Consider the following 26,853-nt stretch of genomic DNA (forward strand, 5'->3'; position numbering starts at 1 on the left):
TGCGTTTTTTATAGATCTGGCAGTGGCGAAATACAGTTTTTTAGCTCCACCTCCCAAAATGATTTCGTCGGACGTTGCGACATCAGTAATATCCAGTTCGTGTTTCAAGGGATGTATGTGCCATAAGATTTTTCTGTTGTGGGCCACCAAGCCCAAAAGGTTCACCATTAATAATTTATGGTTAGTTACGATTGTTTAACAACATTTTTTTATGGCTTTTTGGCCATTAATCTGGGGCCAAACGGAAATTGTTCCCGCATGGAATAGGAAGTGGCTTTAAGCAGGGCCGTATCTAGGATTTTTGTCGGGGCGTGTTTTACACAAGTTTTTTTTGTGGGGGGGGGGGTATACAAAAACCCTTAAAAGGCGTAAAATATTTTTATATCCATTTTTGTTACGTTTTTACGAGTCAGACAAATATTGGGGGGGGGGTATTCAAACCCCCTTCCCTCTGGATACGGCCTTGGCTATAAGAAATGGTTTAAAGGAAGTTGAGAATTGAAGGGAGTAAAGAATAAAAATTTAAAAAGATTGGAGCAGAGGAGGAGGGGGATGTACAGGCACATCTGTGTTGGCACCAGGTGGCTTGGTGCTGCAATTAGTAGTTAGTAGTGGCATTAATATTACTACTAATTTGGCAATAGTGGGTATTACCATGGCTAAACCATAATCATGCCAAATCATAAAATCATAATTGCTAAATCAGATAGGCGTTACTATGTTCAAGGATCCACTAATAGGTGCTTTTAAAAAGTCCACCCGTAGAGGGACACTCATTAGCTGAGCCACTGTGACTGAAAACTGAGATTTTTGAACAGCGTTAGCCACTGTGACTGAAAAATGAGATTTCTGAACAGCTTGAGCCACTGTGACTTAAAACTGAGATTTCTGAACAGCTTGAGCCACTGTGACTGAAAACTGAGATTTCTGAACAGCTTGAGCCACTGTGACTGAAAACTGAGATTTCTGAACAGCTTGAGCCACTGTGACCGAAAACTGAGATTTTTGAACAGCTTTCTTCAGACAAGACAAAGTGAAACAAGAAAGATATTAGTATTATGTTTAAGAGGTAATTACTTGGCAAAAAAAAAAAAAAAAAAAAAAAAAAAACAAAAAAAAAAAAAAAAAACCTGTCGTCCTAATCCAGCAATTGAGACAAATGTGCACTTGAACGAGGCTCTCACCTTACACATCCATCCAACTACCTAGGACCAAACAGTATACCCAAACCATCAACCAAATAGAAAAGTCCAAATCCATGCAAAGTTGTCATCAATAAATGTAAGTCGTTGTAAAATTACCAGCAAAAGCACCTTAAATCTAGCAAAATATTTCCAAGTAAAACCTTCCATTTAGGGCTCATCAGAAGAAATACCACCGGCCTTAACGGGTTTCGAGGCTTTACATTCTTTACCCAGCACGGTGGCGCCTCTACCATAAGATCTATATGGTAGCCCTATGTCAGGTAAAACCTGTGAAATACATGCATACTAGTCAAGCTATTAAAAATTACATACAAAAAGTGTTTCAATGTTTCCATAGTAAAATCCCAGAGGTCACTGAAAGAGACCATTCTGGAACAAATGACTAAATGTCCAGATGTATCTTTTTTTGGTATCTTGAACCAATCACAAATTTAAAGATCCTCAAGCTTGTTTGAAACCTCTAGAAACTCAAACATCAAAAAAAAAAAGAAAAGCGCCCGAGAAACTAGATGAAAATATCATTCAGTATTTCTTTATAATTTTTTGTATATTTACTGAAGAGTTCATGATACATAAAACAAAATTTTTTGAATTGCCAACTAATGTTTTTGGCTGAAAAACCTCTTAAGATCAGTTTTTCCCTCAGCTTTTTACATCTATGTTTAAAATATGTGTGATTACTGCATATTTTTGCATACCTAAATAATTAGGAATAATAAGCCGAATAAGTAATATTTGAATGTATATTACTTTCAAGATATGGAAAATTAATTACTTCAAAATTAAAATCATCCGTTTTATTATATAATTTAAAAACTAATTTATTATTATTTGAAATATTAATATTTAAATCTAAGAAATGGTCGGAGTGTCCCATCCCATAGCTAGGCTCAAGAATTAACTCTTGTGGATAAATATTTTTTGAAATCTCAATAAACTCTGCACAATTTATTACCAAGAGATCGTCCAGATATCTTTTATTATTTGAAAGGTTATATTTAGATTGCTTGGGCTATTTTTATTTATCATATATTCATATTCTAATTGACTTAAAAACAGGTCTGCTATGAATGGACTTGCATTCCCACCCATAGGAATACCTACAGTTTGTTTATATAAATCCCCACTAAATCTTATAAATGTATTAAATAGAACAAATTCCAATAAATCACATATCATATCCAAGCTATAACATCTTGAATTAATAGTACTTCTAAAGAAATTCGTCCATCGGGCTTTTTTATTAAAAGTATCAACTTTCAAAAATCATGTTTTAGAAAAAATAAAATATTTCTTTATCACCTCTTTCATTTTTTCTAATAATAAGTTTAGTTACAATTTTGTATAAAATTTAGTAAAATAAAATGACTCGACTCTTTCAGCTGAAACATTCACCAAAGAATCTATCACTTGTAACGAGTTATTAACACTCCAATATGGGTTAAAGTTAGAAATTTTTTTAATTCCAGAGCAATATGCTTTAAATTTATTTCTAATTTCTCCTAAAATTAAAGATAGATCAGTAGCCGCAATTCTGGTTGGACACCTTGCTGCCCCAGCAATAAAACGTGGTTTTGGTGGATTTTTATGAAATTTTATCGTCCAATATAAGAAAGGAAACTGTTTGTCATTATCATTTATTTTAATATTGAATTTTTTCAAAATTCTTTCTTCTATATTTTCAATTAAACTCTTCTCCTCCATATGGGCCTTTTCGTAAGTATTTGTTGTTTGTAACTCTTTTGATAAAATATCACAATAGAGTTTCTGACAAATTATGGCAAAATTATTGCTAGCTTTATCAACTGGTACAATTATAAATTCATTCTGTAAATTAGTAATTGCTTGTTTCATATTGGCATTATAAAATATTGATTTTTTCAAAGAATCTGTAGGATTAATTCTATACATGCTATTTCTTACACTAGTCAAAATCAAGTTTATCCAATTCTGAAATCTATCTTTAGTAATTTTCTCCTTCTTGCACCAATTATCAATAAATACGTTTAAATCATTCTTTAATCCCCTAAGAATATCTGCTTGCCTTATGTGGTAAGAAAAACGGAACTTAGCCCCCATTTTTATTATCTTTTGAAGATCACGATGCTTTATAATGGACAAATCCCCCGTTACAATATGCTTATAAGTTTGATCCACAATTCAGTAAAAAGTGCTCACAATTACAAACCGGTTTCCAATTACTCCCCCTGTCCAGTTTTTTAAGTATTGAATTATAGTTAAAAATCATTTGACCAATTGTTTTTGAAAATTTATATGTTAAAATTGGACTACCATTATATACCAAATTACATGGAAGGGCATTCTTTACTCTCCGCTGGTTTAAGATTCTTGGCAAATTAATATCTTATATTTGTTTATAACAAAAATTAATAGACAAATATAATCTATTATCCTTATTTAAAATTTTTTCATATGTAGTACATTTTGATCTAAATTTTGATTTATCTAAAATACAAACTATGTAATAAATTAATTTATTTTCTTAGTTAAATTTTTTACTATTTTTTGCAATCAAGAATACTTTTATTAAATTATTACTTGTTAACTTATTTAGATATTGTATTAAACTAATCAGTTAATTATTCTAAAATGTGTGACCTAAATCTATTAAAAATGCATTTAAATATAAATATTTATTTTTATTATTTTTCCTAATTCATCTTGATCTGTGTTTAAATTTAATATGTTACTTGAAGTATGTATTCTCCGTTAGACCACAAAGACAGTTAGACACTACATTGGACACGTCTCCGTGTTTCGCTACTAAATCAGTTATACCAGAATTATATACAGGACAATGAGCCTGGATAAACTACTCGTCTCTTCTTTATACTGTATTATTTTTTTTCCTCTTTAGAAAGGTTTTCTATTTCAAGATTTTCTAAAATTGTAATAAATAGATTCGATACAGAGAGAGTACCATTATTACCATGTTGAACTAGATAATTATTAGTTTTTTCCTTGGTAATTGGAGTTTTATGTCCCAAAAATCTCTTATATATATTGTTAATTGTTTCCCCCACGTACTGTAATTGAAAATTTTTACATTCTAGTAAGTATATAATATTATTTGTTTTGAAATTTTCCTATCCAGTTAATAAACATTGAAACTTTTTATTATATAAAGTGCTTTTAACATAATTTCGAGGGATGAAGTGATCTTGACAAAGAAAACAACGACCATTAATCAATCAATCATCAATCATTTTATTAATACTAAACTATATTACAAACGTAAAGAAAAATTATTTAGCCCATGAAGCTTGGCTTGTTGTGGGCCTTACAATACAATAATAAAGTACTAAGACAACCATAAATATTACTCTAAATCAAACAATATATATGAAATAAAGATTAAAGAGAATAAACAATACCATACAAAAAAAAAAAAAAAAAAAAAGAAAAGAAAAAAAAAAAAAAAAAAAAAAAAAAAAAAAAACGAAAAAAAAGGGAAAAAAAAAAAAGGAGAAACACTAGGAAAAGAGAAAACAGGGAAAATAAACGAAGGAGAGAGAAATTACTAAACTGGAAATACACGACGAATAACTGCCTTTGCAGACAGAAATAATGGGACATCCGGTGAGATTGAATTCCATAATTGAATTGAATTATAAACAGGAGACCTCTGGGCTGCTGTAGATGAACGTTTGGGCAAAATAAATCTACGAGAAGAACTACGTAGAAAAGTAGAGTACCTACCTGAGCCTGTCCGTGAAAAAAATTGCTGTAGAGGCGGTGGAAGTGTACCTAGAAAAGCAGAATGCGCTAAATAAAGATTACTTTTACTCACAATACGATTCAGCGGAGCTATTCCAGTATCATTATAAAGATCAGAGGAAGGGTAAAGCCGAGAGAGAAGAAAAGTTGCCTTCACTGCCCTATTTTGGGCTGTTTGAAGTGAGCAGAGAAGAGATTTATTAGTATTACCCCAGACAGAGCAGCAATAAGAAAGGTAAGGATATATAAAAGCATAATAAAGAGAAAGCATAACATCTGGGGGAAGAAATGAGTTAACCCGGTGCAACATTGAAGACTGGCGGAAGATGAGGGAACGGGTGTGAGTTATATGAGGCTTGAAAGAGAAAAAACAGTCAAGATACAAACAAAGAAATTTCACCATAGCAGCTTGCCGTATAACATCATTCCCATAAGTCAGGATGATTGGCTCCCTTACATCTCTCATACGATAAGGGGTCCTGAAGTATACAATGGCACTTTTTTGGCTGTTGAGAGTCATACCATTTGACCAGCACCAATCTTTTACTTTATCAAGAAGACCTTGAGCTAGAGAAGTGGCAGATGGCAAGTCCACTGCAGCAATCAAAAAGTTACTGTCATCAGCAAAAAGAATAGGGTGCACAAGGGGATGAAGACCATCAACGAGATCATTAATGTAAATTAAAAACAAAAGTGGTCCAAGCACAGAGCCCTGTGGGACACCCTTCAATATAGGCAAAGTAGTGGAAGAATTACCATTAACTGAAACATACTGAGATCTTCCTGACAGATAAGACCTTAACCATTCTAGTGGGACTCCATGCACTCCAAATGAAGATAGTTTAGACAAAAGAACAGAGTGGTCAACCATATCAAAGGCCTTTGAAAAGTCAAGAAAAAGACCCAAAACACACAAGCCCTTGTCCAGATTAATACGCACAAACTCTGTTGCATCTGAAAGTGCATACAAGGTAGAGAAAGTGGGACGAAAACCATACTGACGGTTAGTTATGAGAGAATTTCCTGCAGTCGTGTTAGTACTAAGAACAAATGAAGAGAGTCTACAATACACTACTCTTTCAACAACCTTAGAAATGACAGGAAGAAGAGAAATGGGTCTATAATTTGAAATTTGAGATGAGTCACCTTTTTTATGTAAAGGTAAAACATTAGCAACTTTAAATAAATGAGGGAAAACACCAGAAGAAAGAGAGAGGTTAGTTATGTGTGAGATGGGGTTAGAAACAAACTGACCAATTTTTTTAAGAACATTATTGCTCAAACCAAAACCATCAACTGAACGACTACTTGGAAGCTGGGAAATAATACTATAAATCTCAATATCACTGCATGGTGAAAGGAAAAATGACTTTTCTGCTATGGGAAAACTACTTACTCTATTCTTGGGTTGAATGGGAACTGAAGGAAGAGTGGTGAAATACAAATTGAAGGCGTTTGCTGAAGAATTTTTATCCACAATAGATCCATCAGCATTCCTGTAATGACATGGGGGGGACTGTTTGAGTTTCTTGCGAGAAATAGCTTCATTAACTACATTCCAAACCATACGCAAGTTCCCCTTACACTCATCAATTCGACGCGAAAAATAGAGCTTTTGGCTGCACGTACTGAAGTCGTAAGTACATTTTTATAATGTTTATACTTCAAAAGATCATCCTGTGTTTTACTTTTACATGCAACCTTGAACAGAGACGCCTTCATATGTGTAGCATTAATCAGACCTATGGACATCCATGGGCATGTGGGTGTAGAATTCCTTGGTCTCTTCCTAAGAGGAAAATGCTTATCCAATAGAGCGCCCATACGACACACAAATAAACTTGTTGCACATTCAACATCATTAGCTTCAAGAACACTAGACCAATCATTACTCTGAAGACTAAGAATTAAATCAGAAATTACACTTACTAATATTCGGCAGACCCCTTTGAATATAATCCTTACCAATATTATTCAATATAAAATACGAAATCAAATAAAGCAAAACCGAAAAAAAATATAAAAATCCAAGACATCTCCAATAGCCAACCCAACATTCAACAATTAAAAAGTATACTATAAATAATAATACAAAAAAAAAAAAAAAAAAAAAAAAACCCTACCCTAAATAGACAATGTGCTTATGCAACCCTTTTAAAATAAGTGATAAAGTGGCCAAAGAATCATCAATTTAAGTTAAAACCTGAACCAGGGTTAAGGTCCGTCGGGGAGGAATTTTTGATGATTCCTCCACCAGCACTAGATCCAACCTGAATTCATATTATGTTTAAGAGGTAATTACTTGGCAAAAAAAAAAAAAAAAAATAAAAAAAAAACTTAACAAATTATAAAAAAATAACTGTCGTCCTAATCCAGCAATTCAGACAAATGTGCACTTGAACTAGGCTCTCACCTTACACATCCATCCAACTACCTAGGACCAAACAGTATACCCAAACCATCAACCAAATAGAAAAGTCCAAATCCATGCAAAGTTGTCATCAATAAATGTAAGTCGTTGTAAAATTACCAGCAAAAGCACCTTAAATCTAGAAAAATATCTCCAAGTAAAACCTTCCATTTAGGGCTCATCAGAAGAAATACCACCGGCCTTAACGGGTTTCGAGGCTTTACATTCTTTACCCAGCACGGTGGCACCTCTACCATAAGATCTATATGGTAACCCTATGTCAGGTAAAACCTGTGAAATACATGCATACTAGTCAAGCTATTAAAAATTACATACAAAAAGTGTTTCAATGTTTCCATAGTAAAATCCCAGAGGTCACTGAAAGAGACCATTCTGGAACAAATGAAGACATGTCCAGATGTATCTTTTATTGGTATCTGGAACCAATTACCAATTTAAAGATCCTCTAGCTTGTTTGAAACCCCTAGAAACTCAAACATCCAAAAAAAAAGAAAAGCGCACGAGAAATTATACTAAAAGATCATTCAGTATTTCTTTATAATTTTTTGTATATTTACTTAAGAGTTCATGATACATGAAACTAAATTTTTTGAATTGCCAACTAATTTTTTTGGCTGAAAAACCTCTTAAGATCAGTTTTTCGCTCAGCTTTTTACATCTATTTTTAAAATCTGTGTAATTACTGCATATTTTTGCATACCTAAATAATTGGGAATAATAAGCCGAATAAGTAATATTTGAATGTATATTACTTTCAAGATATGGAAAATTAATTACTTCAAAATTAAAATCATCCGTTTTATTATATAATTTAAAAACTAATTTATTATTATTTGAAATATTAATATTTAAATCTAAGAAATGGTCGGAGTGTCCCATCCCATAGCTAGGCTCAAGAATTAACTCTTGTGGATAAATATTTTTTGAAATCTCAATAAACTCTGCACAATTTATTACCAAGAGATCGTCCAGATATCTTTTATTATTTGAAAGGTTATATTTTAAATTGCTTGGGCTATTTTTATTTATCATATATTCATATTCTAATTGACTTAAAAACAGGTCTGCTATGAATGGACTTGCATTCCCACCCATAGGAATACCTACAGTTTGTTTATATAAATTCCCACTAAATCTTATAAATGTATTAAATAGAACAAATTCCAATAAATCGCATACCATATCCAAGCTATAACATCTTGAATTAATAGTGCTTCTAAAGAAATTCATCCATCGGGCTTTTTTATTAAAAGTATCAATTTTCAAAAATCCGATATTAGACAAAACAAAAGATTTCTTTATCACCTTTTTCAATTTTTAGAATATTAAATTTAGTGACAAATTTTTATAAAAAGTATTAAAATCAAATGAATCGACTCTTTTAGCTGAAACATTCACCAAAGAATCTATCACTTGTAACGAGTTATTAACACTCCAATATGGGTTAAAGTTATAAAATTTTTTAATTCCGGAGCAATATGCTTTAAATTTATTTCTAAGTTCTCCTAAAATTAAAACTAGATCAGTAGCCGCAATTCTGGTTGGATACCTTGCTGCCCCAGCAATAAAACGTGGTTTTGATGGATTTTTATGAAATTTTATCGTCCAATATAAGAAAGGAAACTGTTTGTCATTATCATTTATTTTGATATTGAAATTTTTCAAAATTCTTTCTTCTATATTTTCAATTAAACTCTTATCCTCCATATGGGCCTTTTCGTATGTATTTGTTGTTTGTAACTCTTTTGATAAAATATCACAATAGAGTTTCTGACAAATTATGGCAAAATTATTGCTAGTTTTATCAACTGGTACAATTATAAATTCATTCTGTAAATTAGCAATTGCTTTTTTCATATTGGCATTAAAAAATATTGATTTTTTCAAAGAATCTTTTGGATTAATTCAATACACTTTATTTCTTACACTAGTCAAAATCAAGTTTATTAAATTCTGAAATCTATCTTTAATAATTTTCTCCTTCTTGCACCAATTATCAATAAATAAGTTTAAATCATTCTTTAATACCCTAAGAATATCTGCTGGAATCAAGAAAAAACTATGAATAACATCAAATAAGAGATGCTAATAAAATCAAATAAAGATGCATAGGAAAATGAGAAATAATATAAAAAGAACCTGAAAACTACTAAAGACGAATTTTAGTTTCTAGTTTTAATTATCGTTCTTTTTTGTACGGTTTATTTTATATCGTTTTATTGAGATTGGACCTTATTTCGTTTTTAAATCTTTTTCTTCAGTTTTACTGAAAATGGCTTAGCAGAGAAGTCTGGCTAAACAATCTTAGTATATTTTTTTATTGTTGCTGCTGTTTATTTTTCTTTCATTAGTTTTGCCAAATAATGTAAAATTCTCTCTAATCGTTTGTATATTCTATCTTTATGTTATCGTGAATGTTCGATATTCGTGGATGTCGACATTCACCGATGAATGTCTAAAATATCTTTTTTTTTCTCCTTGGATTTAGTCAGTGTTGCAAGTCAACTTTTTCAATTTAATGCAAAGTTTGATGATGCCAAATTAGGTTTGGTTAGCTTAGATTAGGTTTGGTTAGCTTAGATTTAACACAATTTTGATATTTATAACCAGGTTTAACTTAACCTAAACTAACATAACCTAGCCTACGTACAACTTTTACCATTAAGTCCACCGTAAGAATAACAATGTCGACTCGCAAATCAAACAAAATCTACGTTGAGGGAAGGGATTTCTGAGAAGTTATTAATTAACGCCGAGATTAAACATGGTTGTATCATTCACGGTAACATATACATTATTGTATGTTCTTCGTATATGAACGTTGCTGCGAAGTGGAAAAATGTAATATGCCTGCGACCCTAATCCTGATAGTTGTAATATGTTGCGAATCTTATTATGTCTCTTTTTCATAGACGGAACCTTTACCCAAAGAATCCCCGAATCCTGTTTCAAGTACTGTTGACGAAGAGAAAAACAGAACTTTTAAGGTGAAAAGAGAAGCGACGTCAACAACAACCGGATGTGGCGAGGGAGACGATGAAGGTGTTGATGGAGGTGGTGATGAGCCAGGAGATTTTGTTGAGACCCATTGTCACTGGAGAGATTGCTCCATTGAGTTTTCTTGCCAAGACGAGCTTGTGAAGGTGTGTATGTTTTACATTATGTAAAGTGTATTTTTAGGTTTCTTTTCCCAGGGAATATGCCCTCCCCAACCCCCGACTCTGTAGGCAGGGTCAACTTGGGTAAGTTTACCCCCGTTGCAAGTTAAATTTTCACAACAGCCGAGTGTGCTGAGCGAGACCAGGGGCTGATCCAGGATTTTTTTAGGGGGGAGGGGTAAGATAGGTTGATCCGATAAAAAAAATTTAGGGGGGGGCGCAAAATAGGAGTATCCGATGAACTTGCGTTAGGAGCAAGTTTAATTTATGCAAACTTGAGTTAATTAAGTAAATTACACTAATTTAGACTACGCTAGGGGGGGGGGGGGTGCCCCCTGCATCCGCCACTGAGCGAGACTAATGTTGACGGAAACGATGACGAGACAAAAGACTTTTTGAGACCCATTGTCACTGAAGAGTTACATTGAGCTTTCTTGCCAAGAAGAGCTTGTGAAGGTATATATGCTGGTATTTTAAGTAAAAAAATGCATTATTATGACAGCATTTTCCAGGGAATATGCCCTCTCCCACCAATGTGCAGTTAGAGTGAGCCTGTATAAGTTCACCACCGATGTAAGTTCAATTTTTCCAACAACTGGATATGGCGAGCGGGACAAAGGTTGACGGTGACGAGCCAAGAAATTCTATTGACATCCATTGTTACTGCAGAGATTTCTTGACCCGAAAGGCTTCATTTTTGACTGAGTGAAGATGTCTTCTGTTCTGAAATTGTTTCGTTGCTTTTAATTATAGTTACTAATTATATTAGCACAATAGCACGTCAGAGTCCAGCGTCTTTCCGTCAACGATGAAAGTCTTCATAGTTATGAAGCTATCGTGTGAATGCCGTCCATATCTAAACAACTGGATGTGCCATTTGAGTAACATACATTTTGGAGATGGGGCTACTTACAGTGGGGTGGAAGCACCCGAAGGCTTGAAGTGAATGGTTTGTAAGGATATGAAGAAGGATTTCTAGAGGTTGTTTTGAGCAGAGCTTCTGAAGAATGTACATAATCTGGCACATATTTGTGGCACTGTTATTAAGTATTCTTTTTTATGCTGCTTTAAAAAAAATAATAAATGAAACTTTTCTAGATCAAATGAAACTAATACAATTTTGGCTAATAGAATCACTTAAATTGTTTTCTTATTCTGTCTGGTATTTTCGTTTCCTGTTTATGAATTAATGAATGGTTAGCTTGTCGTCAGTTTAAAGTAGGTTAAGCCTTTCCTTTGCCAAGCATAAGGTCTCTTTTCTTTTCGTCTTATTTAGAAAAGGAACTTTGAGAAGCGGACAGATAAAAAGTGGGTTAAATGTCTAGCAACAGAGTCAAAATAAATTCAAAATTACCCCATGTTTATGATCTTTGCGTCTTATAAACCAGAAACACTGACCAATAAATAATAGTGATCGCTCAACAATAATTGTCTTATGATTAACTTTTACATGTAATCCTATGATTTATTGTACATTTACTTTTGAATTTTTTTATAAAGCATTTTGCATGAACATAAATATTATCAATAAATATACGGGTCCACCATCGTGAAGGAAACAAAAATCTTTGTTGAATACCCAGGGCGGCTGTTTAGCAGCTTGATTCTGTTCTAGTATCTCTTGTAAAGATCCTTCACTCCATTAGGAATTTTTAAATGCAGTGGATATCATATTTACGGATATTATGAGGTTTGGGTAGGATGCACGACTTATGCAGGGGCGTCTGATACTTGGGATTCAAATTCCGCTGTAGATGCCGGTTTCACGTCGTCCAGTGCAAAAAAAGATTTCATGTGGGCGAATTATCAGTTGACAACAGTTTTGGATCAGAGTTGAAAAGCTCGTTTTCTGAACTTCTGGATTTTTCTTTATCAGTTAGCGGATATATATAAATATATATATATAATATATATATATATATATATAAATATATAAAAATATATATATATATATATATATATATATATATATATATATATATATATATATATATATATATATATATATACATACATATATGTATATATATGACATTTGGCGGTATGGAATGCCATTACTGGGCGGGAGTGGAGACGAAAGACGGTTCTATAAATTTTCAGTTTTCATTGTCATTTTCACTTGATTTGGGAAAATTGGCACCAACTTTTTTTATTTTTTTAGTAAGTTTTTTATAGTACTTTCATAAGAGATATTTATTCTAATTAAACGGCCTTAATGATTCAGCAGTCATTCTCAAAGAATTAGGACAAAACTCGAACTTTAGCGTAAAGAGCGAGGTATTGACGAGGGGGCGAACACCCAAATACGTAATAATCTCTGTTCTTTTTAAGTTTTAATGTTGCTCCTTACTTTAAGTTGAAAAAACTTGTTGTTTTTTTTATTTAATTTCAAAAGCAAGGGTGGAATTGATAAATTCGGAAGGAATTAGAAACAAAAAATTTACAAATTGCATCAAAAAATTTATTTGCATTTTTATTACTTTTTACGAGTCAGACAAAAATTTCAAGTGAGGGGAGGGGGAGTCAAGTTCGCTTCCTCCTTCTGGATACGGCCTTGGTCAAAGGTGACCAAAAATTTGTCCAAAACGGTCGTTGTATTCACCAAAAAAAGCAAACAGAAAAACAAACATAATTGAAAAAGAAAAACAAACAGAATTGAATGAAGCTTGAATGAAAACATAACATAGAAGTGGATAATACCAGGGCCTGAAAGTCTGGAGACTGTTGTTCAAACCTGCCCTACGCAAGTCCTTTCCATTGAAGAGTGGTGATCCTTGAGGAATGCACAGTATAGCAAGGAAACTGGAATGGCTAAGGGCTGCCTTGGCCTCAGGCGTCTTTGTCCTGCGACAAGCACCTGTCAACAGTAGTATTAGTAGTCATTCAAAACAACACACAAATCACAAGATATGGTAAGAGGAGCTTGAATATCCCTCCTATGATATTCACTGAATGATTGAAAGCTATATAAACGATGAAAATCAAGATAGTTCGGGCTAATCGAATCAGCACAGTGACAACGGAAGGCAAAGGCACAACTGGATTGTGACAACCATGGCCGTATCCAGGGGGTACACGGTTTGACTCCCCCCCACTAATTTTGTCTGACTCGTACAAAAGTAACAAAATACATGTAAACAAATGTTGCACACAGGAACCCTGGTAGTCACGAGTGTTTTTTTTACCCTCCCTCCCCCCTGAACAAAAATCGTTGATACGGATTTGGAGGCAATCCTACTTAGGATGTCACATCGTGAATGTTTAAACCGTATTTGATTTTGTTTTCATATTTGATTTGTCCTTAAAAAGTATTTTTGACGCTCACCCTTTGATGTATATTGCATAACGCCATCCACTTTAATTTTTCTTCAAGGCATAATTTAGGGAAATGAATTAATAACTCGTCGAAAGACAGACAGGTTAAAAAAAAACGACCTTAAAAAATGTTCATCGTAATTGCAGTCTGTCCAGGCAAAGATATAAATTTCGGTCTTTGGACAATTCAAATTGCGACAATTTGAGCTGATTAAATCATTATAGTGGCACGAGGAGACAAAGATACAACTTGATTGCGGCGGCCATCTGTATCGAAATAGCTTCTTAAATATAAGTTCCAGCTGTTCGTCTAATTAAATTGCATATTACCATCAGATTTCATATGCCACTAATGGCTCATTTTTCAGTCGGTCTCGTCTTTTTATTTAAATCTTGGTGAATTGCGTTAATTTTTATTACGCTACGCAATAAGACGAATTTTTTTTTCTTGAGGCAAAATAAAATTAGAAACATACCGGAACACAGCAGTACTTCCCGGAGATAATGGTATAAAAATATGCTTTTTGAGATGTAAGCCCCTTCCCCTGGAGTAACAATACCCGACGTGTGCATATTATTTAATAATTAGAACTAGGGCCGTATCCAGGATTTTTTTTGGTAGGGGGGAGGGTACAAAAGAATTTTTTTCTAGGAGGGGGGTGAGTGGGTACAAAAAACGCATAAAAAATTTGTTTATATTCATTTTTGATACGTTTTTACGAGTCGAACATTTTTTTTTTTGGGGGGGGGGGTTCAAACTGCCTAACCCCCTGGATATGGCCTTGTTTATAACTAGTATATCCGTTTAATTCAGCATTTTAAATCGTGGAAAAATGAATTAATTTTTAGTACGCTACGTGATGTGACATAGTTTTGTACCGTGACACACGAGTAAGTTACGTTTTTACGATTCGGACATTTTTCTCTTGGGGGGGGGGGGTCAAACCAGCTGACCCCCCTGGGTATGGCCTTGCTTATCGCTAATATTTCCGTTTAATTCAGCATTTTAAATCGTGGAAAAAGTTTTGTACCGTGACGCACGAGGAAATTAGAAACATACCGGAACAGAACAGGACTTGTCGAAGATAAATGATGTAAAAATATACTTTTTGAGATGTAAGCCCTTCTCCCTCCCCTGAAAAAAATATCCGACGTGTGTCTAATATTTAATACTAACACAAGTATTTCCGTTTAATTCAGCATTTTAATTCTTGGTGAATTGCATTAATTTTTATTCCGTTACGTGATATGACGTAATCTTCTACCTCGAAGCACGAGAAAATTGCGCGATTCTATCGACCTCTTCAAGAAAAGTAGGAAATAATGGTCTAATAATGTGCCTTTCGAGATATAACCCCTTATCCTTACCCTGGAAAAGCCCTTCTCCCTACCAGTTGCATATAACAATATTTATAACTTACTTTTCTTACTAGTACTTATTATGTACTTACTCTTATATATCTAGAATAAGATTCTAGTTCTCATTCTTGGGGAAACATAATAGATTTTCCTCAATATAATGACCTAAAATTTATCAATATAAAGCCTTCTCCTCCTCCCTTCCCTGGAAAAAAATAGGTCGATGTGTGCATAATACTTAATACTTATAACGATTATTTCCGTCTATTTTAGTATAAAATCGTGCAGGACCATTACATGAGGGTGGGAGGAGGGGTTCGAGACTAGTTTGATTAAAAATAAAAAGTGAGATCATCAATTTAAAATATAATTTGTTCTTTTGCCATTATAGCACATAAACAACGACCATATCCATGCAAATAAGAAGAGTTTTGTTTGCCGTTGGCGTGATTGCACGCGAGAAGAAAAGCCGTTCAAAGCACAATATATGCTTGTTGTTCATATGAGGAGGCATACTGGAGAGAAGCCTCATCGTTGTACGGTAAGCCTCCTTTGCTTCATTTCATTAGTTATTGGTAAGCCTCCTTCATTGCTTCAGTCATAAGTATTTCTACGATTTTTTTTTTTGGAGAAAGGGAGGGAGTTGAGTTTTTTTTCTGTTTGTTTCTTTACATTCAGTTTTCGAACTTCAGCCCCCCCCCCCTCTCTCATGGATAAGGTCTTGAACTTCAGCTGAAAAGACACTTCAGGTTTTTTTGTTTTTTTTGTCTATGATTTTTTGGTATTAAACTAATGGTTAAAGTTTCATTAGTTTTAATTCATTTCCCGTCTGTTGTATTTTCATGGCTGTAGTAAAAAAAAAGGCCATCTTCTTTTTCAAACAAATCTAAAATTCTAAATGTAAAATAAATTCTTTAGCAAACTATGTTTTTTTTTGTTTCCGGTTGAGATATTTTAAGGTTAAACCTGCTCATGCTGTTTGATACAATATGTTTTTTTTTAGCATTTTGAAGATTTTTCATTCACTTTTCTTTATAAATTTGGGGCCCGTTATTACCAAAACTATATAGCTACATATGGAATTATTTTGCATTAGAAATTGAATTCCCAACTGTTCCTAATATTCTAAGATATCTATGGACCTGAGTTCTTTGTTTTTGATCTATGAATTTTTTTGGTATTCAACCAATAGTTAAAGCTTCATTTGTTTTAATCCATTTATTTTCTGTCCCATTTTCCGAGGGGTCGTTCTCTCTCAAGCGAGGGTCGCAGGCGTGAGGTCGCTCGTTCCAAGTGCGGTGGAACTCTGCCAGGCGTTTTGGGGAGTGTCCCAATCTTGGTGGAATTGTGCGGCACACTTGGCGATCCATGATGTACACCATGTGGCAGAAAGTCAGCATCCCTCGGCAAGGCCGTATCCAGGGGGGGGGGGGGGTACCCGGTTTGAACCCCCCCCCCTGAAATTTTTGACCGAGTCGAAAATAAGTCAAAAATTAGTAAAACCTAGGCAAAAATCAGTAAAATTAGTCGAAAACTGAGTCAAAAATTAGTACCCCCCCCCCCCCGAAATAGTCAAAAATTAGCAACCCCCCCCCCCCCCCGAAAAAAAAATCCTGGATCCGCCCTTGTCCCTCAGTATTTTCATGGCTGTAGTAAAAAGTCTCACTCTTTTATACAAATACAACATTCCTTATCAAAGCAAAGTTGCTGTATCCGGTTGAAGCATCCTAAGGTTAAACCTGCTCAATCTGTTTGATCCCATATGTTTTAATATATATTTTTTTTTACTGATCTTTCACCCACTTTTTTTAATTTGGGGCCCGCTTCTACGAAAAACTACATAGCTATATATGGAGGTCTTTGTTATTAAAAATTGAATTCCCTATAGTTCCTAGTATTTCTGCTTAACTATTTCAAATAATCAGATTCAGTTTTCACTGTCCTTGGTACTTAGTAACTTCAACTAACAGGTCAAATTAAGACAGGAATTCAGTTCTTTGCTGTTTGGTCTGTAATTTTTTTTGGTATTCAACCGATGGTTAAAGCCTCATTTGTTGTTAATCCATTTCCTGTCTGCTGCATTTTCACGGCTGAAGTTGAAAAATTTCACCTTTTTTCATACAAATATTACATTCTTTGGCAAAAAAAAAGTTTTTGTATCCGGTTGAGGCATTTTAAGGTTATATTCAAATGTCAACTTTTACTAGAAAAAAAAGAACAGATACCAAGACTGATTGTTTCGTCTATCGTGAGAACGGGCCTTTGTTTTAGTTTGCACTTGAATGAATATTTGACAGGGGAACGGTCAATTTAGTCAGTGTTAAATGGAAATGAGATTATTATAATTGCTTTGCTAGACAACTCTTTTTCATGAAGTCGATTGTTTGAGATTAAGCGATAGAAGTGGCCACCTGTTGCGAATTGGCTATTCAAAGCTGTTAAACAATTGACTAAAGGAAGCCATCTTGATTCGCCATTCCAAATTGGCTGTAAAGAATTCTTTTGAAAATGATGAAAAAGCATTGAACACTGTTGGCCTTGGTTTTTACAAGCAAAAGGGTTTACCAAGTTTGGAATGGCTAATTGTCTGTAGTATTAGCCTCAGGTTCGCATGCATGAATTTATTTCGGAGGCGGGACATCTTTCAAAATAAGCAAATCATGTGGAAACAATAAGAAATAAAAGAAACCTTTACAAATCTCTTGGGTTTTGTGAGGCTAGTCCCAAGCAACTTTCTTGCATGCATACCTAATTTGTATATACAAGACACAGTTTATAGAATTAGCAGTATGATCATTCCCTATCTCACCCATTATAAAAACCCGGACCGAGGTGCGAGTGCTCCAGAGAATGTTTTTGCAGATATAAAGATAAGCGGCATTAGATCTTTTCACGGGTAGACAAGTCAGATTTCTCTTGGACACAAAACTTACAGTTATAATAGTAATAAACGGAAACCCGCTATTACGAATAATGCACTTTGTAACCCTCTTGGGCGTGAAACTTAAAGTTATGATAGAAATAATTGGAAATATGTGGAAACCCGCTATTACGGATAATGCACTTTGTAACCATTTCTCATTGAATGACGGAAACAGACTAACCCGCTAATGCAGAAATAAGTGGGAGGAGCTTTTTGTTCGCACCGAGAATGAAGACCAGAAATGATCTGCCATAAACTTACTGGATAATTCTATAAACTGTGATACAAGTCGAAACTGTATGACCTTGTTAATATGAAGAAATTTTATGAATTTTTCTGTAACAGTTTCCCCGATCTACCCCAGTCGCATACACAGACATTTATTGAAGGCTCACCTTCTGAGAAAATACAAAAAATAAGGGAATTGCATGGACAATATAAGGAATAAGAGAATCCTAAAAATGTTACGGTTTCCGGATCCAAAGCCAACCCTATGTATGCTTCAAAATCGCTTAGCCCCTCTGAATCCAAATTCCGCGAAGAGCTCAGAGAGGAACATCGGGATATCCCCGCTACGAGGGTAATACTGAAACGAAATACGTTTTTGGTCAATTTGATAATTATCAGACCTTTTGTGCATTTCTTAATCTTTAATTATGATGTTTTCCCTCGTGGTATCTTTGGATAGACCTTAGAAGGGGGTGGTTCTCTCCTATTCCCTTCTGTGTGAGAGGATGAACTTTAAGTTATGAATTTGGTTCATATAGGCCTTTTTAAACATAAATTAAACTTGTTATTACAAAGCAAAATGAAAAGAAAATACGGACCACAAGAAAATGTTTAAGTGTCCAAGAGAACAAAACAAAAGATGTAAAATATTACTAATGCGTCTATGTGTATATTATTGGTTCCAGATATGTAAAGCAGCTTGTCCAAAAAGTAATTGTCTTTGAGGACGACTTAATCTCCCACAGTCCCCGGTGAAAGGGCTGCAAGTTATGAACTTTGCCCATTGTTTACATATTGTATTGGTTATTGGGAAGTATACAGACGTTTTGAGAGGGGATTTTTTCTGGTGGTGTGAGGGGGAGGGGGCTACATGGGGGGAAGAGAATTTTCCATGAAGGAAGCATTATTTCCTAGCATTTTTTAAAGAACGATCAGAAATTAAATAAAAAAAAAGTTTTTTCAACTGAAAGTAAGGAGCAAATTGTAACTTAAAACGAACAGAAATTATTACGTATATGAAGGGGTTCGCCCCCTCGTCAATACCTCGCTCTTTACGCTAAAGTTGTTTTAGTACTTTCATAAGAGCTATTTATTCTAATTAAACGGTCTTTGTGATTAAGGGATCATTTTTAAAGAATTGGAATAAAATTCGAACTTTAGCGTAAAGACCGAGGTATTGACGAGGGGGCGAACCCCCTCATAGCCTATACGTTATAATTTCTGTTCGTTTTATGTTATAATTTTGCTCCTTACTTTCAGTTCAAAAAAACTTTTTTTTTTTATTTAATTTCACGCAGAAATGTATAGCTATAACAATTTATTATATTTTGCACAACCTTTTCATACTATCTGACATGCACGCAATAATTTATATAGCAATTTATTTTACTTTGCACAACCTTTTCATACCGTCTGACACTTACAAAAATTTCTCGCAGGGGAAGGGAGCTCATTAATACTAGAATAAATATGTGAATTATAGAATATTTTTTGAAATTTGGGCAAAACCAACCATGAATTTACTGTCTTGGTTCTACGCTCAATCTACATTTTTTTTCGTGTAACGATAAATTTGTGTAGATGTAATTAGCCTTTCATATATCATATTTGCAAATCATTACGTTAATTTATTCGTTTCAAAAGAAGGATCTACTTTGTCTTCTGCTTTATAATTTAGGATATTAAACGATTTCGAGTGATTGTTCAGCTTTAAGCTCCTAACCCTTCCCCAGGTATTGGTCACTTGCATATTTTCTTGGGCTAATGATCCAACCTCCCATATTAAACCTCTGAGTATTTCAGGAAAGATGAGCGGAGGTAGGGGAAGACCCCCGGCAAAGTCTTCTTGGATCCTTGGGATTTTGAAGATTTTGTACCGTAGTAGGAACCCTGTGGTGGCACAGTAGATTGATCTCTGCTTGGCAATATTAGGCCCAATAGTCAATCCAAGGTGCCTCAGGGTCTGGAGTTGCATGGAGATTATGCTTTAGCGTCTCTGAATTAGTGGGGTCAATTCAAGGAGATTAGAAGATCGGGGCAAAAAATATTATCAAAATCTAGAAGGGGGACAGTTTTGCTGTTTTTTTTCAGTTTTTCAATAAAAGTAACCCCCATCCCCCCCCCCCAAAAAAAAGAAAAAACAAGCCAATGTACATTCCAAAAAAAAAACATTTATCAAAATCTAGGGGTAGGCAAAAAAAAATTTAGGAGTGACAATTCCCACCTCTGTTAACACCACTGTCTCGTATATTCAATCAAGAAGAAGAAGAAGGGCTCATTTAAGTTTACAACTTTTAGTGTCTTGACAAACGCGGTCACTAAATTACATTTTTTGCACAGAGTTATTTACATAGTGCACAAGAATTTAGGGCGATACTTGTAAGGCGTTTTGCCTTATAAATTTGTTCATCAAAACGCAACCTTACGGGGCCCAACATTTGTATATTCATATTGACTTATAGCTAAACCAAGTTAAAGCATGTATGCCATAAATCAGCTTTGCACGCTCAATTGTGTCCACGAATTTGTTACACAGGTGTAGGAGTATTTTCCATAAAGTATTTTTCTGCATTTTCAGATCGCATGGTTAGATTTTAAGTGGATTTACACGTGATTTTGGAGTCGTTCTAAAATACTTAACTCCTCACAGTTGCAATTTTTCCCCAAAAATGTAAGAATTTCTTCAGGAACAAAGATTCGTGAAAAAATATAGAGAAGATAAAATATATTTATAAAATATAAAAATATAAAAAATTATAAAAGCATAAAAATATATTACAAAATATATAAAATATATTGAAAGTGTTTCAGTTGTTTACATCTGTATATTTTTACAGTTCGAAGGATGTGCCAAGGCCTATTCCAGGCTGGAAAACCTAAAAACTCATCTGCGGTCACATACGGGTGAGAAACCGTATATGTGCGAATACCCAGGATGTAGTAAGGCGTTCAGTAATGCCTCTGACAGGGCAAAGCATCAGAACCGCACTCACTCAAACGAGGTAAGTTACAGCTTTCATCTCGCAATTCAGTGTTTCCCGTAGTAATGCTATGTCGCCATATATCATATGCAAATGCATGTTGCTCTTTGATAGTATTATGTAATAGTGCGTTGAATATTCTTCTAACTAAAAATGAAATAATGCTGAATTTATAGGTACTAAATTTATCACCTTGTTCTTCTAATAGCAAATGAAATGTTACTGATTCTAAAGTTGCTCTGTCGTCCCCATATATACGTGTTTAATAAAATATACGACGACATATTTTTGTTTCACTGTCTAATAAAAGGACCTGTCCCTATTTGGAACTCTTATTTATTTCGTGATAATTAGAAGCTTCTCTTCTTCCCGAATCCTTTATTTCTTCTTCCCAATTACAGGAACAGTTGAAAATTGTAATTTTCAATATCAAAGTTGTTCCCTTGTAAAATTTATTACGTGTAACATATCACCTCCTACCACCACCATCACCTTGTTGTGCTGCTGTTTTACTTTTGTTTCAACCTGTTTTCTTATGAGAAACAATGTAACTAGTCATGTTTTATATCAAACAGTTCGTGGTAACGAACTGTAAGTAAGGAGCGACCCGGCTCAATGGTTATAACCGAAACTCTTTAAAACGAAATTTTGATACCAATAGATACATCAAAAGAATCATATTTTAATTCTGATTTCAAATAAATAAGTTTCATCAAGTTTAATCTTATCCATCAAAAGTTATGTGCCTGAGAAAATTTGGCTGATTTTTGAAAAAAGGGGGAAAGACCCCCTAAAAGTTATAGGACCTTAATGAAAATCACACCATCATATTCAGCGTATCAGGGAATCCTACTATAGAGTTTTCAAGCTCCTATCTACAAAAATGTGGAATTTTCCATTTTTTGCCAGAAGAAAGATCACGGATGCGTGTTTATTTATTTTTTTTTTGTTTTTTTCCCAGGGGTAATCGTATCGACCCACTGGTCCTAGAATATCGTAGGAGGGATCATTGGAACGGAAATTAAAAGTTCTAGTGCCCTTTTTAAGTGACCAAAAAATGGAGGGAAATTAGACCCCCTCCCACGCTCATTTTTTTCTCAAAGTCACACAATTAAAGTTTCGAGATAGCTATTTTGTTCAGCATAGTCAAAAACTTAATAAAAATGTCTTTTAGGATGATTTAATCCCCCACAGTTCCCAGGGGAAGGGCTGCAAGTTATGAACTTTCCCCATTGCTTACATATTGTATTGGTTATTGGGAAGTATACAAACATTTTCAGAAAGGATTTTTTTCTGGTGGGGGGGGGCTGGAGGAGGAGGTTACTCGGGAGAATCTTTCCGTGGAGGATGTTTCTTTGGGGTAAGGGGCATTTCTATGAAGGAGGCGCCGGATTTCCAAGCATTATTTAAAAAACGATCAGAAATTAAATTAAAAAAAAACAAGTTTTTTCAACTAAAAGTAAGAAGCAACATTAGAACTTAAACAGAAATTATTACGTATATGAGGGGGTTCTCCCCCAAGTCAATACGTCGCTCTTTACGCTACAGTTTTTTTAGTGCTTTCGAAAGAGCTATCTATTCTAATTAAACGGCCTTTGTGATTCAGGGGTTTGTGAATTAAAATTTTTTTTAACTTTTAACGTAAAAAGCGAGGTATCAAGGAGGCACACTTGTGCCTCTATAAAGAGGTTACCCACCAGAATGTTAAGCGATTTCAGGTCCTAGAGGTCGCAGAGAGACGGCAGTAATCGCATTTTGTAGCCCAAGGTCAAACTAAGAAACGTGCAAAACATCAAATTTCCGTTTTTAAAAGTTTCGATTACTATTGAGCCGTATCGCTTGTTTTTTTTTATTACGTACATGTTATTACGTATATGTTATTACGTATATGACGGGGTTCTCCCCTTAGTCAATTATTTGAAAAAAACTACGTTTTCTAAAGAGTTAAAGAGGCTGAGTTACAAGTTCGAACCTTAAAACGTACAGGGATTAGGAGGCACAGTTGGGGGGCTGCCGCCTCCCAAACTCCCCGCTTTCGCAGCCTTTAAATAAAAAAAAAGTTTTTTAAACTGAAAGTAAGAAGCAACATTAAATCTTAAAACGAACAGAAATTATTCCGTATATGAAAGGGGCTGTGCCCTCCTCAACGCCTCGCTCTTTACGCTAAAGTTTCTATTGTTAAAAAAAAGAGCTGTGAGAACGTCAAACTTTAGCGTAAAGAGCGAGACGTTGAGGAGGGTATAGCCCCTTTCGTATACGGAATGATTTCTGTTCGTTTTAAGTTTTAATGTCGCTCCTTACTTTCAGTTTAAAAAACTTTTTTTTTTTATTTAAAGGCCGCGAAAGTGGGGGGTTGGGGGGCGGCAGCCCCCAACTGTGCCTCCTAATCCCTGTACGTTTTAAGGTTCGACCTTGTAACTCAGCCTCTTTAACTCTTTAGAAAACGTAGTTTTTTTCAAATAATTGACTAAGGGGAGAACCCCCTCATATACGTAATAACATATACGTAATAAAAAAAAACAAGCGATACGGCTCAATAGTAATCGAAACTTTTAAAAACGGAAATTTGATGTCAATAAATGTATCAAAAGAATGGGCTTATAATGCTGATTTTCAATATATAAATTTTATTAAGTTTAGTATTACTCATCAAAGGCTACGAGCCTGAGAAAATTTACCTGATTTTTCAAAGAGGGTGGAAACATCCCCTACAAGTCTTAGACTTAGACTTAGGTCCTCCTACGCCTGGGGGCGCATAAGGCAGCAACAGTGGTTCGCCACGACGACCTGTCCTGAGCCTTCAACCATAGCTCCTCTAACGAGGACCTCGCCAGCTTCGCCTCCTTCATTAGCGACCTGCCAAGGATCAGTTTCGGTCTCCCTGATTTGCGGAGACCGGGGGGTGTCCAACACCATACGTCGTGCGGCAGCCTTCCTTCCCCCATTCGCACCATATGCCCCCAATACATCCATCACCGCTTTCTAATAAGATCAAGGATGGGGGTATGATTTGTCATACGATATATTTCATCATTTCGTATTCTTTCTGTCCAATGTATATTTAGGATAGACCTTAGGCAATTATTGTCGAATGCCTGGAGTCGTCGGTCTAGTTGAGCAGTGATGCTCCAAGTTTCGCAGCCGTACATAAGGACAGAGACCACATTGCTATTATAAATTCTAAGCTTTAACTTCTGGGAATATTTATTATTTCTCCAAACATTTCTAAGGTAGCTGAAAGCAGACCCAGCCAATGTTATTCGGCACAGTATTTCTCTTTCGGAATTGGCATCTTGCGTAAGAATGCTGCCGAGATACTTGAACTCTCTCACTTCCTCAATGTCCTCGTTGTTAACCAAAAGTCCTTCGGCTAAGTCAGGTATGACTGCATTCGACATTGATTTGGTCTTGTTAGCATTTATGGAGAGTCCGACAGCATTTGCCATACGACCGAGTTCATTAATGTTGCGTTGCATATCTTCAGGGTCGTGGGTAATAAGCGCAACATCGTCAGCAAAATCACCATCATTGAGTTCTCTCAGTGGATTTAATTGTAGACCGCCAATAAAACTGCATCCACGGAGAACAAAATCAATCACTCTGGCAAACAGTAATGGTGATAGAATGCAGCCCTGCCTTACACCTGACTGAACAGAAAACCACTCCGTTAGGCCACCCTTTGTCTGTACTGCGCATATGATATCATGATATAGCGCTTCAATTATATTTAAAATTTTGGTCGGAATTCCATAATGCACTAAAATCTTCCATATGGGTCCGCGATGTATCGAGTCGAAAGCTTTGAGAAAATCTATAAATACTATAAGTAGCTGAACTTGCCATTCATTGGATTCATCCAGCAGGACTCTCAGGCTAAATATCAGGTCGCAACACGATCTATTCTGGCGGAATCCGTGCTGCTCATCTCTCAGAACTTTCTCCACTTTACTTTGAATCCTGTTAAGAATTATTTGGCACAGAACTTTGCTGCCAACAGACTGTAAAGCAATACCTCTCCAATTATCACACTTAGTCTTTTGTCCCTTTTTGAAGAATTTTACAATTACTGCCTTCGACCATTCACTAGGGACTTTTTCTTCATCCCAAACACGGGAAAGAAGTTCAAATATGGGTTCGGCTAGGGCGTTTCTACCGTACTTCAGTAATTCTGGTGATATGCCATCATTGCCTGCAGCCTTTCCGTTTTTCAAAGTCTTTAGGGCCTCCTTGACTTCAATAAGTATGAGAGGTCCAGGACATATTCCAAGATCGAACAGTGGTTCTTCAGGGATATTTAAAGTAGTTGTGGGATGCATCTGATTTAGTACCTCGCTAAAATGCTCTTTCCAGCGTCGGACTATGTCATCAGTCTGGGTTAATAAAATGCCATCTTTGCTTTCAACTTGGGTTGACGACGCCTTTGAAATACCCGCCAACTGCTTCGTTATGGCATATACAGAACGGCTATCTCCCCGTCTAGCGGCTGCCTCAGCCTGTTCGGCCATAGTTTCGAGGTAAATCCTCTTATCATCCCTGGTTGCTGCTTTGACTTGCTTATGGAGACGCTTGTACTGCGCTTTCAGGTTATCTACATATTCTCTAGAACCAGTCGTGCTATGGTCATACTTATCTACGAGGATTTTGAGTTGTGACCTTTGATCAATAATATCCCAACTACTTTCAGATATCCACTGCTCTTTCTTCTTCCTGTTGTAACCCACAACTTCTTGTGCAACCTCTTTCACGGTTTCTGCAATTTTTTCCCACTGACTATCCAGCGACACTTCGTCCCTTAGAAGGGAAAACTTGTTTGACAAAGCTGTAATATACTTTTGCAATACGTTCGGGTCCTGCAATTTCCTCAAATTGAAGGTTTTCACTGGCCGCTGGGGCTTTGTCACAGTTTTTAGTTTCAGCTTGAACTTGGCAACAGCAAGTTGGTGATCGGAATAACAGTCGGCACCTCGGAAGGTTCTAACATCCTCTAAACATCGTCGCCTGCGCCTCTCAATTAGGATATGGTCTATTTAATTTCGTGTTACACCATCAGGCGAGTTCCAAGTATACATGTGAATCTGTTTATGTGGAAACCATGTGGCACCGACGATAAGTTCATGAGTAGCGCAAAAATCAATTAGTCGCACACCATTGTCATTAATTTCCCCCAGTCCATGTTTACCGAGGATAGTTGGGGCATAAGAAGCATCACCTCCAATTTTAGCATTAAAGTCGCCACACACAGTCACAATATCATGACGATGCGTTTTTGCAACAACATTCGATAACGCACGATAAAATTCATCTTTGGTTCGATCACAGGCATCATTCGTTGGGGTGTACACTACAATAACTGTCAATTTGGCCTGTGAAGTGGCGAAACGGGCACGAAGAATCCGCTCACCAATTGGGTCCCAATCCACTAGGCATTTTTTGGCCCGATTACTTAGTGCCATTGCGACACCTGCTTCTTTTCTAGTCTCAAGTCCGGAATACAAGATGTGGTAATTCTCAGATT

At 35.3% G+C, this 26,853-nt stretch overlaps 1 protein-coding gene across 2 annotated transcripts in view; it reads left to right on the forward strand.

The window, feature by feature from the left end:
* The window catches only part of ci (transcriptional activator cubitus interruptus), a 221,058-nt gene that overhangs the window by 141,147 nt on the left and 53,058 nt on the right, over positions 1-26,853 (forward strand). For both annotated transcript variants that reach the window (XM_089094842.1, XM_089094843.1), the window contains exons 7-9: positions 10,287-10,517; positions 15,598-15,747; positions 21,195-21,359. In XM_089094842.1, the coding sequence (XP_088950968.1) occupies positions 10,287-10,517; positions 15,598-15,747; positions 21,195-21,359 (546 nt within the window). The remainder of the gene's footprint in view (positions 1-10,286; positions 10,518-15,597; positions 15,748-21,194; positions 21,360-26,853) is intronic.

This window comes from Artemia sp. Qi Xiang Cuo, chromosome 9 (assembly GCF_049724085.1).
Source record: "Artemia sp. Qi Xiang Cuo chromosome 9, ASM4972408v1, whole genome shotgun sequence".
In the NCBI taxonomy this organism is placed as follows: domain Eukaryota; kingdom Metazoa; phylum Arthropoda; class Branchiopoda; order Anostraca; family Artemiidae; genus Artemia; species Artemia sp. Qi Xiang Cuo.